The 16,661-nt window shown below is 39.3% G+C and overlaps 1 protein-coding gene across 11 annotated transcripts in view; it reads right to left on the bottom strand.

Moving 5' to 3' along the window:
• Nucleotides 1-16,661, bottom strand: part of Cfap20dc (CFAP20 domain containing) — a 240,785-nt gene that overhangs the window by 116,566 nt on the left and 107,558 nt on the right. For all 11 annotated transcript variants that reach the window (XM_059274248.1, XM_059274249.1, XM_059274241.1 and 8 more), the window contains one exon: nucleotides 3,408-3,545. In XM_059274248.1, the coding sequence (XP_059130231.1) occupies nucleotides 3,408-3,545 (138 nt within the window). The remainder of the gene's footprint in view (nucleotides 1-3,407; nucleotides 3,546-16,661) is intronic.

The raw sequence follows: 16,661 nt of genomic DNA, 5'->3' as shown, positions 1-16,661 counted from the left end.
ATTCAACTGACCCATTAATTATGGGAGGTGCTTTGGCTCCTATGAGGGCATACTCTAACTTATTTTATTTTTAGGTTTTTCTGTTTCACAGTAGAATGTGATCCTTGGTTTGAATCTTGCTTTCATAATATGGACTCTAAACAAGAAATCTAATACATATCTCACGAGTGCCACAGACAGGCTGCTGATTCATCCTCTTCCTCCTTTCCCTCCCTCCTTCCCTCCCTAGCCAGCTTGCTCCCTCCTTCCTTCTTTTGTCTTCTAGATGGATTAATTCACAAGTCTACAGTGTGGTAGGAGGAAGGAATGTCAGTTTTCTCTTACTCATAAAGAAATTGAAAACACAGTTAGATGGCTGTTGTCAGAAAGTGGGCAACAGGGAAAACCATCTTCCAATTTTTAAGTAAATTACTACTTTTGATTTGTGTTCAGTGGGCCACTGTATCTTGTCATTAATGCTGAATGCTTCATTTCAATAGCCAGACCATATTCTCTGGTTCAATTAAACTGGTGTTCTATTACTGAAAGTGAGATTATCAGATTCCACGGTCCTAAAGTCATTAGCTAATGTGCACTGGGGATTGACAAAGAAAGCAGCGGGAATGTGGAGCTTTTTGGAAACACTGGCTTCTTAGAAACAGTGATTTTATTAATTCCATTCAATACTCTTGATTAAGCTATATGGCATTCAATAAAACAGTCTAAAACAGTTAAAAACTCCAAGGTTTCTTTTTTTGGTGGTGTGAAAATCCACAGGAAATGGCTACTTCTCTAGAGGCCTCATTGAGATCTCTCAATATGTACATTTATGATAAAATATCAAAATTTACATGAGCACTACACAGCCAATTATATGCGCACACAGTTATTTTCTCATGTAATTCAAATTTCATTGTGGGAGTTCACTTTCTAGGAGAAAAATACAAATAGTTCAAATAAAGACACATCTGCTGGCTTATCCACATTTAAAATAATCTGCTCTTGGGCATAATCCTTAGAAATACCATTCAAATCCAACGCTTGCACAGAGAGCAAAAATTATTAATATATTTTCTTTTAGTAAGCTTTAAAGTTCACATATATGAAAATCAGCTCCTGAAATACATTTGCAGAAAGAGAACCACACAGTACCGTGTGTGTTCATGTCATCCTGGCTATCTTGTGCATATGCAATGAGACTGGCCTAAGAGGCACAATCATAATGGATTAAAATGGATAGAATTGGTTAGTCACAAAGAAAAAGAATTATGTTCATGGATTTTGGCAATTAGTAATTTTCTGTACACATGATGCAAGTTGAATTGACGATTATTATGAATCAAAAGTCCATTTATACGATTTGCAGAAGAAATAGCTATATCCTCTTCTGCAAGTTGGGTTTGAATGCAGCCTATGAAAATGTTTCTGTTTAGTTGTAACATTGATGTAATTAGTATTTATTAAATCTTATTCAGTTCAAGAATCTCTGAGATATTTAAATAAGATGACAATGATATTGTACATTCACTTGTATTTATTTTAAAGACAGTTCATAAAATATTCAGCTGGAAGGTCATGAGGTAAAAAAAGATGATTTGTAATCATGTCATCATCATTTGTTACACACCTTAATCATTCCTGTTATTGAAAATTATCACACTTCATTAAGTGCAGATACAGTGTTTGTTATTGAAAATACTCTTCCTGCACTCTGTGGCAAATATTAAGATTAAACTGTCACCTGAAAGGTAGAAGCTTACTTTTATGCTTTTATGTTTTTCCATGGTTCCTTAACAAACATGGCTTGTATGAAATATATTTCTCTTTGTGTCTAGATATGGTATATACACATTTTCACTGTTAGCCTCATTGTTAGCAAAAAGTGCTACTCAAAGTGGGTAATCATGAAGCAGGTGAGATTTGCATCATATATTCTCCCTCTCTGCTTTTCTATGAGTTTGGGAATGATGCAATAAAGTGTTAATAGTATAGTGCCTACTTATGTATAGACTTCTTTTGTACTGAAAAAAGGACAAAAGAGATTCAGTTCTTTAGGGAGATGTGACTTCTGGTATATAATGCCGATTAAGAGTGACAGAGAAAATCCACGTGATAGAGTTCATGCTTTCAACTTTCATCACAAAACCTTTTCCTGTTACTACTTGATTTCCTTTAAAGCTCTGACCGCTTTCTTGGACACACCTGTTATCTGAGAAGCCACAAATCCTGCCACTGCCCCCTCAGCTTCTCTCAGTGCCACTCCTTTCTACTGGCCCAGCTCCTGTCAGTTTGGAATCCTGCTGTTAAATTCAGCATCTCTTTATTGAGGGACAAGAAATGCTCCATGGTGCAGTTCTAACACAGCATTTCATCACTCAAGCCATTCCTTATACTAACTCATGAAAAATAGTCCAAGAATTTGCTATCTCCTTGCCTTTACTCAGTCTTCTGCCCTAACATACTTCCATACATCTCTTGTTAATTAATTATAAATACACATTATAAATACATAAACATGCATAGAATACTTTAGTACTTTCAGGATCTACTTCTACAGATGATTTGTCACTATGACTATTCTTTAGCTTCCTTTGAATTACCTCCTTGTATTTGAGTGTTACTTGAACCATATGACCTTTCACAGACTGAGTGATATAGTGGTCTCAATGTTGGCTCCACGTAACAATCACTGGAGGAGGTAAAAAAAACAAAACAAAACAAAACAAACCAGACTAGCCAAATTAACCAAGAGTCACTATAGGGAGAGTCCTGACATCAGGAAAAAATGTTTTGTGCTGTTAAATGCTTAAACATTAAAATGTTTCAGGGGTTCAAACATCTAGGGTGTTGAGCTTACATTGGGTTTGATATTAAGGTGTTTCATTGATGTGGTCAACTGGTAGGAGGTCTGTATAGACGTACAATACTGGAAACCTTAAAGTATTTTGTTTAGCTTACAAGTTAAAAAAAATTCTTTAGAGACTATTTAAAAATGAATGATACATATTCAGGCAGGTGACACTGTCCATAACTGAACTGAAGTTCTTTTTTAAACCGACAGTGAACTTCCAGTTGGCTGCAGTCCCATCACTCCCTACAGCTCCTTCATAGAAAAAAGCATTACTTGTCTTTTATGGTAGTACTTAAATAAAGTAGCATTTTCCATAAAGGGATAACCACTCCACAGAAAAGCATTGCTTCATGTCTCTTCCTACCTTCTCCTTTCCCCCAGTAAATCACAGTGCTGAAGTAGAAAAAGTTTTGTATGGGTTATATGTCCACATGCCAAGTTCTTCATTTCAGTTGTCTGCCTGGGTTGGCCCTAGCCTATATTGGCAGTACTGTGGAAGAGTGAGCTTAGGGACATCTTTAGAAGAAGAAACCTTATTAGGTAGTACACATATTCTTATAGGAACCTCAGTGCATACCTGATTCTGCTGATCTTAGATGATGACCTCTAAATTTTATTTCAGTTTGGCAGACTTTTGTCATGTTTAGCAGCTGTGTGACATGAGGAACATCTGTTGCAAGTTGACAGCTTCGTGGAATCATATCTGTGGGTTCATCTGTTGGAAAGGGAATACCATATCCAATTTGAAATGAAGAACAGCCACGTTCCAAATGCAAGCCATTTATGATAACTGAGCAAACTCCATAATGAAACCAAGTAAAGCAAAATCATTTTAGAATACAACTTTGGACAACTTATTCAACTTTTAGCCTTGATGTCTATAGAAAGAGCATGGTATTTCTGGGTAAGAGGGAGATTAGAAACTGCCTCTTTGTGACCTGTGGAGAAGAGTCCCAACTAGTCATGATTCTTATGAATTAAAGGGCCAAAGAATATCAGAAACATACAAACAATAGTGGGAAATCAAAGGCAGTTACTCAGAAAAAAACATAAGCTGAGGCAAGAGCTACAAAATCCTCTGTGCAGAAAAGTACTCAGGAGTGGCCATTTACTTGTGCTGACTTAACATGGAAGCCATGAGAATGGTGATCAGGAAAGGGTTAAGTGGCCAGCAGAGAACTTTGGGATATGTTCAACACACCAAACCTAAGAACCAAGGGGAAGGAGTTGACACAAAAAACTAAATTAGACAATGAAATGATTGCAGAAAATTTCCAAAACCCAACAGAGAAATGGACATCTACACACGAGGCATTTATAAACTTAAGTGGGTATAACCAGAGAAGAATCTTTCTACCTCACATCACTGCAAGACATCAAAAACAGAATGCAAGGGACAATACTGTAAGCTGTAAGGGAATGTCACCTTGACTACAGAGAAAACACACCAGTATAACATCCAGTCTCTCATCAGCAACTCTACAAGTTTAGGAAGCATCAAATGATACATTCTTAGCCCTGAGAGTAAATAATTGTAAACAAAGATAGTTATATCCAGCAAAGCTGCCTTTTAAAATTTACAGAGGAATATGCACATAGCCAGTCAAGCACAAATGAAAGCAATTCAGGACCCCCAAGCAAGCACTGCAGAAAGTACTTAAGAGGAGTATTATATACAGAAAAGGAAGAAAGACAGTCTTCATCATGAGAGGATGGGAAGAGTTAATTTCATGATGAATAGGTGAACAAAGGAGGTAAGAAGGAATCTATGATGTCAAGCACAGTAGTTTCATAATAGGAACAAGGAAGAAAGTAAAGAAGATACAATAATCCAGTCAACCAGAAAAGCCATCGAGGAAATACAAGAATTCACAAACTCCTCCCCATAGTACCCTTAAATGCAAAGAGGCCCCATTCACCATTTAGAAGATGCAAATAAGATAACTGATCTAAAAATAACATCTTACTATTTGTTGTCTCTGAGAACCATATACCACTGGCAAGATGACTGACTTTTTAGGTTTATGATTGCTGTGATGAAACATCATGACCAAAACAAGTTCGGAAGAAAGGGTTTATTTGGTCTACACTCTGATATCGCTGTTCATCATCAAAGGAAACCAAAACAGGAACTCAAACGGGGCAGGAACCTGGAGGCAGAAGCTGATGCAGAGGCCATGGAGGAGGTGCTGCATATTAGCTTGATCCTCATGATTTGCTCAGTCTGCCTTTTTTTTTTTTTTTAAATAGAACCAAGGACCAACATTATACAGGTGAAATCACCTACAGTGGACTGGTCCCTCCCTCATAAATCACTAATTAAGAAAATGCCTTCCAAATTTGCCTACAGCTAGATCTTATAGAGGCATTTTCTCAATTGAGGCTCCCTCCTCTCTGATGACTCTAGCCTGTGTTAAGTTGACATATAAATAGTCAGTACAAAAGAGTCAAAGCATGGAAGTTAGTCTATCAAACAAGTAAATAGAAGTCAATAAGCTTGAATAGTTATTCTAACATCTGGTAAAGCAGATTTCAAACCGATAGTAAGAAGAGCTAAGAAGGTCATTAAAAATTAATAAAAGCAATAGAATCAAGAAATGTAATAAGTGCAAATATACATGTACTAAATTTTGGGGCTCCTCATTTCATAAGTGAAATACTGATAGGTAGATAGGGTCACACAGGTCCTGACATAGTAATTATGTTACTGTGTGACTTCACTGACCCACTTCTATCTTTAGATAGGTCATCAACATAGAAACTTCAGATCACTAGATTTAACAGATATCTCATTCAACAGATACTAAATGTACATTCTTCTCAGCAGCTCTAGTAATTTTTCTAAAATTATTCACATTATAGGCCATAAAGCAAGTCTTATCAAACACACACACACACACACACACACACACACACACACACACACACACAAATACAATTTCCCATATCTTATCACAGAAAACAAAAAATAGAAAGCAGTAGCTTTAGAAACCACAGAAACTACACAAATATGTGGTCACCAAAGAAATCAGGGGCAAAATTAAAAAAAAAATTCATGGACCCATATGTAAGTACTGTAAGTAAGTAAGTAAGGACTGAGATGCAGTTGTCCAAGAGGAACATTTTCCCAATGTGTAGAAAATCAGTGCCAGAAAAAAATCTTCCAATTAATAAATGAGCTAAAGAACTGAATGGACAGTTTTCAAAAGGATAAATACAATGGCCAATAAATACTTGAAAGTGTTCAGCATTCTTACTTACCAGGAAAATGAAATTAAAATAAAACACAACAAATGCTGGCAAGGATGTGGTGCAGAAGAACACTCAGATTCTGTGGATGGCCCTGAATGTCACCTGGGCAGTCTCCATAGAAATCGTTACAGTAATGTTTTAAGAAACTAAAATTAGAACTGATATATGACCCAGGTATATCACTCTTGGGTCAAACACTCAAAGATCCTCACTTCTACCATAGAGATGCCTGCCCAGTTATATTTAGTGTTGCACTTTTCATCATAGCTAAACACGGAATAATTTAGATGAGCATCAACAGCAGAGTGAACCAAGCAAGGTGGTACATTATACACAAAAGAATTTTATTCAACATAAAGAAAACTGAAATCACAACATTTTCAGGAGAACAGATGGAACTTTCAATCGATACGTAAAGAAAGGTGGACCCAGAAAGGCAAATGCTATGCTTTGTCTCATGAAGAAGCTAGATTTAAATTTGTATATATGTTTTGTTTGTGTGATGGAACTATAAAGGGGGCCATGCAAAGAAGAGAAGAAGAGATCTTTTTTTTCATTTTTCTTTATTAAGAAATTTTCTACTCACTCTACATACCACCCACAGATCCTACCTCCTTCCACCCCCCAGCCCTTCCTCCCAAGCCACCCCACATCCCCACATCCCCCAAATCAAGGTCTCCCATGGGGAGTCAGCAGAGCCTAGGCAGATCCAAGCCCCTCCTCACTGAACCAAGGCTGTGCAAGGCGTCACACTGCAGGCACCAGGCTCCCAACAGCCTGTCCATGCACCAGGGATGGGTCCCGATCCTCCTGTCTGGGTGCCTCCCAAACAGTTTGAGCAAACAACCTTTTTCCATATCCAGAGGGCCTAGTCCAGTCCATGGGGGCTCCACAGCCACTAGTCTACAGTTCATGGGCTTCCACTAGTGTGGCCGGTCATGGAAGAAGAGATCTTAAGGGAAGGAATTTGTAGGGAAAGAGAAGATAATACACATGGCACTAAAGCAGAAAAGGGTCATTTGGAAGAAAATGTGAATTAGAGGATTGGGAAAGGGCAGTGGGACAAGAGGATGAGTAACAACAATGGTATATGTGAGTTCACCTTTCCCCCAGTATCTTCTCCAGCATTTGATAATTGTTTTGTTTTTTAAGCCATTCTGACTAGGGTAAGATGAAATCTCAGAATTGTTTTAATAATTGGAATAATTCTTCTGCACACTGTGAATATATATTACTCTCCTTGGTTAATAAAGAATTGACTGGGTGGTAGTGAGGCAGAAAGTATAGACAGGACAGCCAAACTCAAACTGAGAATGCTGGGAGGAAGAGGGATTGAGTCAGGGGAGTTGCCAGCAGACACAGAGAGAAGCAAGATGGACATGATGTACTGAGAAAAGGTACCTAGCCATATGGCAAAGCACAGCTAAGAAATATGGGTTAACATAAATGTAAGAGGTAGCTAGTAACAAGCCTGAGCTACTGGCCGAGCATTTGTAATTAATACAAGTCTCAGTGTGCTTATTTGGGAGCTGTTGATGGGAAAGAAACATCTGCCAACTGTGATGATTTAATTTCTCAAATTGTTAAAGATGATGATGATGATGTGTGTGTGTTTTAGATATTTTTAGCCATTTTTACTTCAATTTTTGAGAAATCTCTGTTCATATTTATAGAAATCATTGTGGATAATTCTCAAAAAGCTAACAATAAACCTACCATATGAACTAGGTATACCACTCCTTGGCAAAGGCCCAAAAGACTTGATATCCTACTTATTAGATACTTGTTCAGTCATGCTCATAGTCATTCTACTCACAATAGCTAGAAAATGAAAATGAACTAAATACCCTTCAACTGATGACTGAATAATGAAAATGTGGCACAAACACACTATGGGATATTTTTCAGCTGTAATGAAAATGAAAGCCATGAAATTTGCAGGTAAATTGATAGAACTAAAAAGCTTATATTAAGTGAGGTGACTCAGATCCAGAAAGACGAATGCCCCATTTTCTCTTTCAACTGTGTTTCCTAACTCTAAATCTTAAGATATGAGTATATAACCCAGAATAACTGCAGAAATCTTAAAGTAAAAAGGTACCATGGTGGGGGGCACTAGAGATGGGAATAGCACAACAGAGTAATATGAAGGGGAATTGAGAAGTTACCCGAGGAAAAAAGGGGAAAGTCAATAAGTGGGGGGTGTTGAAAAAGACAAAGAATCATATTATTTTTATTTACCTAAAATTACATATAATATATATATATAAGTGTAAGCAAATACACAAGTCTGTGTGTGTGTGTGTGTGTGTGTGTGTGTGTGTGTGTGTGTGTGTATCACCTGGACTGAAAATGTGATACCCAAAAGCCATAGACTGTTTAACAAAACCCCAGTGCTAGTCATGAAAAATCCCATTTCAAGTTGTTAGTCAGGTTTGTTCAAGAGACTCCCAAATAATATAGGCTATTGACATTGCCCATGGTGGTCTCTCAGATGCTGAAGGTAAGTCTTATTGGTGAAGACACCATGTACTTCAGACACAGGGCCCAGAGGATAGGATTTGAAGCCTCCTTTATGAGGACTAGATTTTATAGTACCACAACAGCCAAGGGAGGGAATCAACTGCTAATTATACCTGCCTATGATGCTTATGAACCACAACAATGAGCAGCAAGACAAGATATTCCTAAAGGTACAGTAGTGGTATTAATATCTTGATAGTAACCAACAGAGGTCTTACTGTACTTAAGGCACACTCAACCGGAGAGTAATCAGGCCTGATAATAGAAACTGACCCAACTCCAAGAAGGCTAGTGAGCTCTTGGATCTTAGAGGAGAATCTCCTGCCTAATTCCTAACTCCAGTCTAAATAGTCACCCTTGTGCCCACAGATAAGTGTAGCTCTCATTCCTCATCAAAGAAGTTCCTCTCTGAAGCAGATGCAGATGATTATAAAATACCACCACAGTTCAAAATACAAAGAACAACTGATTGTGGGATTCAGACCCAGGGATATATCTACAAACACAACTTCTGCACCTAAGTCATCAGAGAAATACACACTAAAACTACACTGAGATTCCATGTCATTCCACTATGAATGACACCAAGAATACAGATGACAACAAATGCTGGTGAGAATGTGGAGAATGAGGAACTTTTACTCTCAAAATGGGGGGAATGTAAAATGGTGCAGCCAAGCCACAACAGCAACCCTTCCCCTAAGCTCCATATCCTGGCCTGCAACTCCAGCTGCCCTACTGGAGGTCAGGTTAGTTCTAGGGACCCCTGGTAAGACATTGTTCACCTTCTACTAATACTCCTTAAAGCCCACCCAACAACCCCAGACTGCAACCCCTCCCCTGTGCTCTATATCCCAGCCCATAAGGTTGGCAGAAGACTCTGCTTTAGCAGAGGCCAGGCTAGATCCAAGGACCCAAGGCAGGACCTCCTCCTGCTATACTCCTTAAAGCCCACCCAACATCCCTCCAACAGCAGCACCTCCTTCCCTGGGCTCTTGATCCCAGCCCCCAACCTTGGAAGAAAATGTCTGCTGTACTGAAGGCCACTCCATACTAGGAATCCTAGAGATCAAGCAGGTGCTTACAACCCAGAGACCACACAAATACTGGAACCACATAGGCAACATTGGTAGCCAAAACCCCAGAGGTCTTAACAGGCCACAAAACCCCCAGGGAAGACACCCTACTGGACCTAAAGACTCTCTTAGTCAGAACTCTAGGTCACTTAGGCCAGAAGACCGGAGAGGAAACAAAAATGAAGGAAACACCCAACCAACACAAAAAAACTCAGGAATCCACACCTAGACCTATAATCATCTCAAACCCAGATGCCTAAATGCCAGTACAAGAACACAGTCAACAACAGATAGGGCAATATGGCATCACCAGACCCCAGCTATCCTACTACAGCAAGACCTGAACATTCCATTGCCACTGAAGCACAAAAAAATGATCTTAAAAACAACTTTATGAAGATGGTAGAGGACTTTAAAGTAGAAATGAAAAAAAAATCCCTTGAAGAAATGGAGGAAATCAATAAATCCCTTAAAGTATGCATGAAAGCCAAGAAATAAACAGTTGAAGGAAACTGTTCAAGACCTGAAAATGGAAATAGAAGCAATAAAGAAAACACAGAGGGAATTCTGTACAGGAAAAATCTGGGTAAGTGAACAGGAACTACAGACAAAAGCATCACCAACAGAATATAGGAGATGGAAGACAAGGTCTCAGGCGTTGAAGGTATGATAGAAGCAATAGATTCATTAGTCAAAGAAAATGTTAAATTAAAAAAAAATTCCTAACACAAATATCCAGGAAATCTGGGACACTATGAGAAGACCAAACTTAGGAATAGTAAGAATAGTAGGAGAAGAATCTCAGCTCAAAGGCCCAGAAAATACATTTAACAGAATCACGGAAGAAAATTTTTCTACCTAAAAAAGGTTGTCCCTATAAAGGTACAAGAAGATTACAGGACACCAAATAGATTGGACCAGAAAAGAAAGTCCCTCCACCACACAATAATCAAAACACTAAAGGAAGAATATTAAAAGCTATAAAAGGAATAGGCCAAGAAACATGTAAAAGCAGACCTATTAGAATTACATCCAACTTTTCAACAGAAACCCTAAAAGCCAGAAGAGCCTAGAAAGATGTCTTGCAGACTCTGAGGAGACCAGAGATGCCAGCCCAGACTACTATACCCAGCAAAACTTTCAATCACCATACATGGAGAAAACAAGACATTCCATGACAAAATCAAATTTAAACAATATCTATTCATAAATTCAGCCTTGCAGAAAGTATTAATAGGAAAACTCCAACCAAGGGTGTTAACTACACCCATTTAAACACAGGAAATAAATAATCTCATACCAGCAAAACAAAAAGTAGAGACACACACATACACACATACATACTACCACCACCACCACCATTATCACCACCAACAAAATAACAGGAATTAGCCGGGCAGTGGTGGCGCACGCCTTTAATCCCAGCACTCGGGAGGCAGAGCCAGGTGGATCTCTGTGAGTTCGAGGCCAGCCTGGGCTACCAAGTGAGTTCCAGGAAAGGCGCAAAGCTACACAGAGAAACCCTGTCTTGAAAAACCAAAAAAAAAAAAATAAAAAATAACAGGAATTAACAATCACTGGTCATTAATATCTTTCAATATCATTGGACTCAATGCACAATACAAAGATACAGGCTAGCAGAATGGATATGAAAACAGGATCCATCTTGCTGCTTTCAAGAAACACATCTCAACACCAATGGTAGACATTACCTCAGAGTAAAAGTTTGGAAAAAGATTTTTCAGGCAAATGGACCCAAGAAGCAAGCTGGTGTAGCTATTCTAATATCTAACAAAGCAGATTAACAACCAAAATTAATCAAAAGAGTAAGTGAAAGACCTGTATGACAACAACTTTAAGTCTTTTAGGAGAGAGATTGGAGAAGATATCAGAAGATGGAAAGATCTCCCAAGATCATGGATCAGTAAGATTAACATAGTGAAAATGGCCATTTTACCAAAAGCAATCTACAAATTCAACACAATTCCCCTCAAAATCCAACACAATTCTTCACAGACCTTGAAAGAACAATACTCAACTTCACATGAAAAAAACAAACAAACAAGATAGCTAAAACAATTCTGTACAATATAAGAATTTTTGGAAGTATCCATCCCTGATTTCAAGGTCTACTATGGAGCGATAGTAATAAAAACTGCATGGTCCTGGCATAAAAACAGGCAAGTTGATCAACAGAATCAAACTGAAGACCCAGAAGTAAATATACACCAGTGAATACTTGATTTTAGACAAAGAAGCCAAAATTATATAATGGAAAAAAGAAATCATCTACAACAACTGGTGCTGGTCTAACTGGATATCAGTATGTAGAAAAATGCAAATAGATGCATATCTATCACCTTGAACAATACTAAAGTCCAAGTAGATTAGAGACCTCAACATAAAACCAGATACACTGAACCTGATAGAAGAGAAAGTGGGAAATAGCCTTGAACACATTGGCACAGGAGACAACTTCCTGAACGGAACACCAATAGTGAAGACACTAAGATAAACAATAAATGGGACCTCATGAAACTGAAAAGCTTCTGTAAGGCAAAGGACACTGGTAATAGCACAAAATGGCAGCCCACAGAATGGGAAAAGATCTTCACCAACCCCATATCTGACAGAGGGTTCATTTCTCTGGCCCAGATCCCAAACACAGGCTGTGTTTCTTTCCCTGGTCCTGGGCCCTAGGGCCAGGATTCTGCTGTCCTGCTCTGTGATTGGTTGATTTCACAAGTCAGTTGGACAGGGGCAGAGATGGCTCTGATCTGAGCTAAACTGTGTTTCTCTCACTGGCCTTATCTGAGCCATTCTTCTCTAATTCTGGGCTCCAGGGTCAGAGCCAGCTCCCTTTCCCTACAATCAGGGAAATGTAAATCAAAATGACTCTGCGTTTTCATCTTACATCTGTCAGAATGGCTAAGATGAAAAACACAAGGACAACTCATGCTGGAGAGGATATGGAGCAAGGGTAACTCTCCTCTATTGTTGGTGGGAGTGCAAACTTGTACAGCAACTCTGAAAACTAATATGTTGGTTTCTCAGAAAATTGGGAATCGACCGATCTTAAGACCCAGCTTTACCACTCCTTGGGATATACCCAAAGGACGCTCTATCATACTAGAAGACAGTTGCTCAACTATGTTCATAGCAGCTTTTTTTATAATAGCCAGAACTAGGAAACAACCCAGACACCCCCTCAACCAAAGGATAAAGAAAATGTGGTACATTTACACAATGGAGTATTATTCAGTTGTTAAAAAACAATGACATCATGACATTTGCCAGCACATGGATGAACTAAAAAAGACCCTGAGTAAGGTAACCCAGACCCAGAAGGACAAACGTGGTATGTACTCACTTATAGGTGGATATTAGTCATGAAGTAAAGGATAATCATGCTATAATCCATAGACCCAAAGAAGCTAAATAACAATGCAGGATCAAGGGGGGACACAAGAATCTTACTGTGAAGGGGAAATAGAATAGACATCACAGGTGGATGGGGGGAGGAGTATGGATGAAGGGTGGGCATGGGATCTGGAGGGATCAGGTGCAAGGAGGATGGAAGGAGACAGTACTGGGAAAGACAACTGGAATCAAAGGCATCTCTGGGATGGGCTAGAAACCTAGTGCAATGGAAACTCCCCTGTAACTATAAGGGTGACCCTGGCAAAGACTCCTAGCAATGGGAGACACAGAGCCTAAACAAGCCATCTTCTGTAACAAGGCAAGACTTCCAGTGGAGGGACTTGGGACCTACAATTTGCCCTGCCTACAGATATTCTGAGGTAAAGGTGGTGCAGAAATTATGGGAGTGGCCAACAAATGACTGGTCCAGCTTGAGACTCATACCAAGAGAAGTGTCCCACCCTTGACACTGCTTGGAGGTCCAGGACCCAGAGTCTGAGACCTAGGATAGAACCAAAAATGACTGGCAAAAAAGGCAATGTAACAATTCCTAATGACATTCTGCTATACTCATACATCATTGCATAGCCCAGTTGTCATCAGAGAGGTTCCCCCTGCAACTGATGGTAACAGATGCAGAGACCCACAGACAAATATTATGTGGACCTTGGGGAATCTTGTGGGAGATGGGGAGGAAGGAGTATGGGAGCCAGAGGGGCCAAGAACATCATAAGAAAACCCACAGAATCAACTAACTTGGGCTTATAGGGGCTCACAGACTGAACTGACAACCAAGGAGCCTGCATGGGACTGACCTAGGCCCTCTGTACATATGTTACAATTGTGTAGCTTAGTCTTCTTGTAGGGCTCCTAACAGTGGGAGCAGGGGCTATCTCTGACTCTGTTACCTGCTTTTGGGACCCTTCCCTCCTACCAGGTTGCCTCCTCTAACCTTAATAGGAGAGGTGGTGCCTAGTCTCACTGCAACTTGATATGCCATGGCTGGCTGATAAACATGGGAGGCTGCTCTTTTCTGAAGTGAAAGGAGGAGGAATAGATGGGCAGCAGGGTGGAGAAGAGAGGTTGTGGGGGGACTGGAAGGAGTGGAGGGAGGGAGGGGAAATGTGATCAGTCTGGGAAAAATTAAATTAATTAATTAAAATAAAAGAGCACATGTTGCTCTTGAGGAGGTCCTGGGTTCAATTCCCAGAATCAACAGGACAGCTCAAAACCACCCTAACTCCAGTCCCAAGGGATTCTGACCTTCAGGGGCTCTAGATATGCACATGCTGCACATTCAAATATGCAGGCAAAAAATTAGTAAATATAAAAATGATTGTAAAAAAGGTGCAACCAATATTGAAGTAAGTGCAGCAGTTTCTCAAAACACTAATATTAGAACTATCCTGTCACCCAGCTATACCACATCAAGATATTTGCCCAAAGTACTTGAATTCAACATGCCATAGAAATTCTTGCATGTCTATGTTGATTTTTCTGCACTTCTCACAATGGCTAAGGAACAGAACCAGCCTAGAGGTCCATAAACAGATGAATGGATAAAGAATATTCAGTATATACATAAAACAGAATTTTAATCTACTATAAAAAACATTAAAGCATGACATTTATAGAAATATAGGTGGAACTGGAAGTCATTATGTTATAAATGAAATAAGCCAGACCCAGAAATACAAATACTGTTCTTTTTGTCATATGTGAACTCATTAAATTCAAGTGTGTGTGTGTGTGTGTGTGTGTGTGTGTGTGTGTGTGTGTGTTGTAGAACAGTATTTTAAGGTGTGGTACTTTGGTTTGTGTTGCATTTGTTTAACTCTGTGAAGCTGTGTTACTGTGCCTGTCTAAATACCTGATGGTCTAGTAAAGAACTGAATGTCCAATAGCAAGGCAGGAGAAGGGACAGGCAAGGCTGGCAGGCAGAGAGAATATACAGAAGGAGAAATCTGGAAGGAGCAAGAAGAGAGATGAAGGAGTGAAAAAAAGGAGCCCAAGAAGGAAGAGGAGATCAGGTCCCAGCCACCCAGCTACACAGCAAGCCATGGAGTAAGAAACAAAGAAAGGTATACAGGAATAGAAAAGGAAAAGTGCAGAGGCAGAAGATAGATAGGGTAATTTTAAGTTAGGAAAAGCTGGCTAGAAATAAGTCAAGCTAAAGCCAGGCATTTATAATTAAGAATAAGTATCCATGTGTGATTTATTTGGGAATTGGCTGGTGAGCCCCCCAAAAGAAAAAACACCAATAACTTTTTGGTGTACCAATATGGGGCTCAAATTTTCATAAGGCCTGAGAAAGATTGAAAAAAAAAAAAAAAGAAGATATGGCTCCTATAAGAGTTTCTGCCTGCTGGTGAGCCCTTGAACAGCTAGTATGTTAAGTAGGGGTTAAATGAAGTATGAAGTAAAAATGCCTGTTATAGTGCAAGCATTGGCATTCTAGAGCTCTAGGAAGGTTGAATGCAGTTCCTGGTCACGCACCTCCAACCAGCTGCGAGTTTTAGCTTGGCTTTCACAACCCTAGAGTGGGGCAGAGCCAGACAATAGAGCATGCAGAGCATCAGGGTGTAGCTTAGCAGTTTAAAAATTTGCTCACATGGTCAAAAAAAGACTACAGATATGTAGTAAAAGAGGTCCAAATGGAAAAACCTCTAAACAGGTTCCAGTGTGTTTTACAATGTATGTAGGCTTAAGAAAGAGAGAAAAAGGGTATAATCATAGAAAAAAAATGAATAGTTTATAAAATAAAGTCTTTAAAGAGCTAAGAGCAAAAGAGTAAAAAACAACCAACAACCTGTGTGTGTGTGTGTGTGTGTGTGTGTGTGTGTATGTGTGTGAGAGAGAGAGAGGGGGGAGGGAGAGAAAGGGAGGGAGAGAGGGAGAGTAAGGGAGGGAGGGAGGGAGAGACAGAGACAGGGAGAGACAGAGAGAGACAGAGACTGAGAGAGGCAGAGGGAGAATTACAAAGGAGACCATGATAAAGGAGAATGATTTTAAATGGGGGAAGAGAGAGAAATGGATATCTGTGATATCAAAGAGGAAGGGGGGAACTATCTGATGGTCTAAGAGGATCAGCAAATAGCAGAGATGGTGGGTGAGAACAGCAGAGTGTGGCATGTGTAAGGATAGAGCACAATCATATCCAGAACAAAAATGCCACATTAAATGTATTATATTGTATATCTGTATACTCAAAATTCAATTTAAGAAACCCATCAGTGGATTCAGATATTGGAATCATGAGACATGAATTTAAAAATAGCTTTGATTAATGTAATTGACAAGTTTGATAACAAGAAAAAAATTCTTTCAGAATGGAAACTATATAAAATCAAATGAAATTCTAGAATCAATGCACATAACTGAAGAATGAGAAGTGTGTAAGCCATTCAGCTCCAGGAAAATGCTAAGAAAAAAAAGTACCACCCAAGAGCTCCAAAGGAGACTGCTTCCAGCAGCATTGGTCATAACAGCCTAACAACGATACAGTAAGGGCTGTTCTGTAAATGTCATAGGCTATAGTGATGAGCAGCACTTACAGAGAC

The sequence above is a fragment of the Peromyscus eremicus genome, chromosome 9 (assembly GCF_949786415.1).
Source record: "Peromyscus eremicus chromosome 9, PerEre_H2_v1, whole genome shotgun sequence".
NCBI classification, from domain to species: domain Eukaryota; kingdom Metazoa; phylum Chordata; class Mammalia; order Rodentia; family Cricetidae; genus Peromyscus; species Peromyscus eremicus.
Note: the sequence above shows the minus strand (reverse complement) of the source record. Positions and strands in the feature narration are given on the sequence as shown.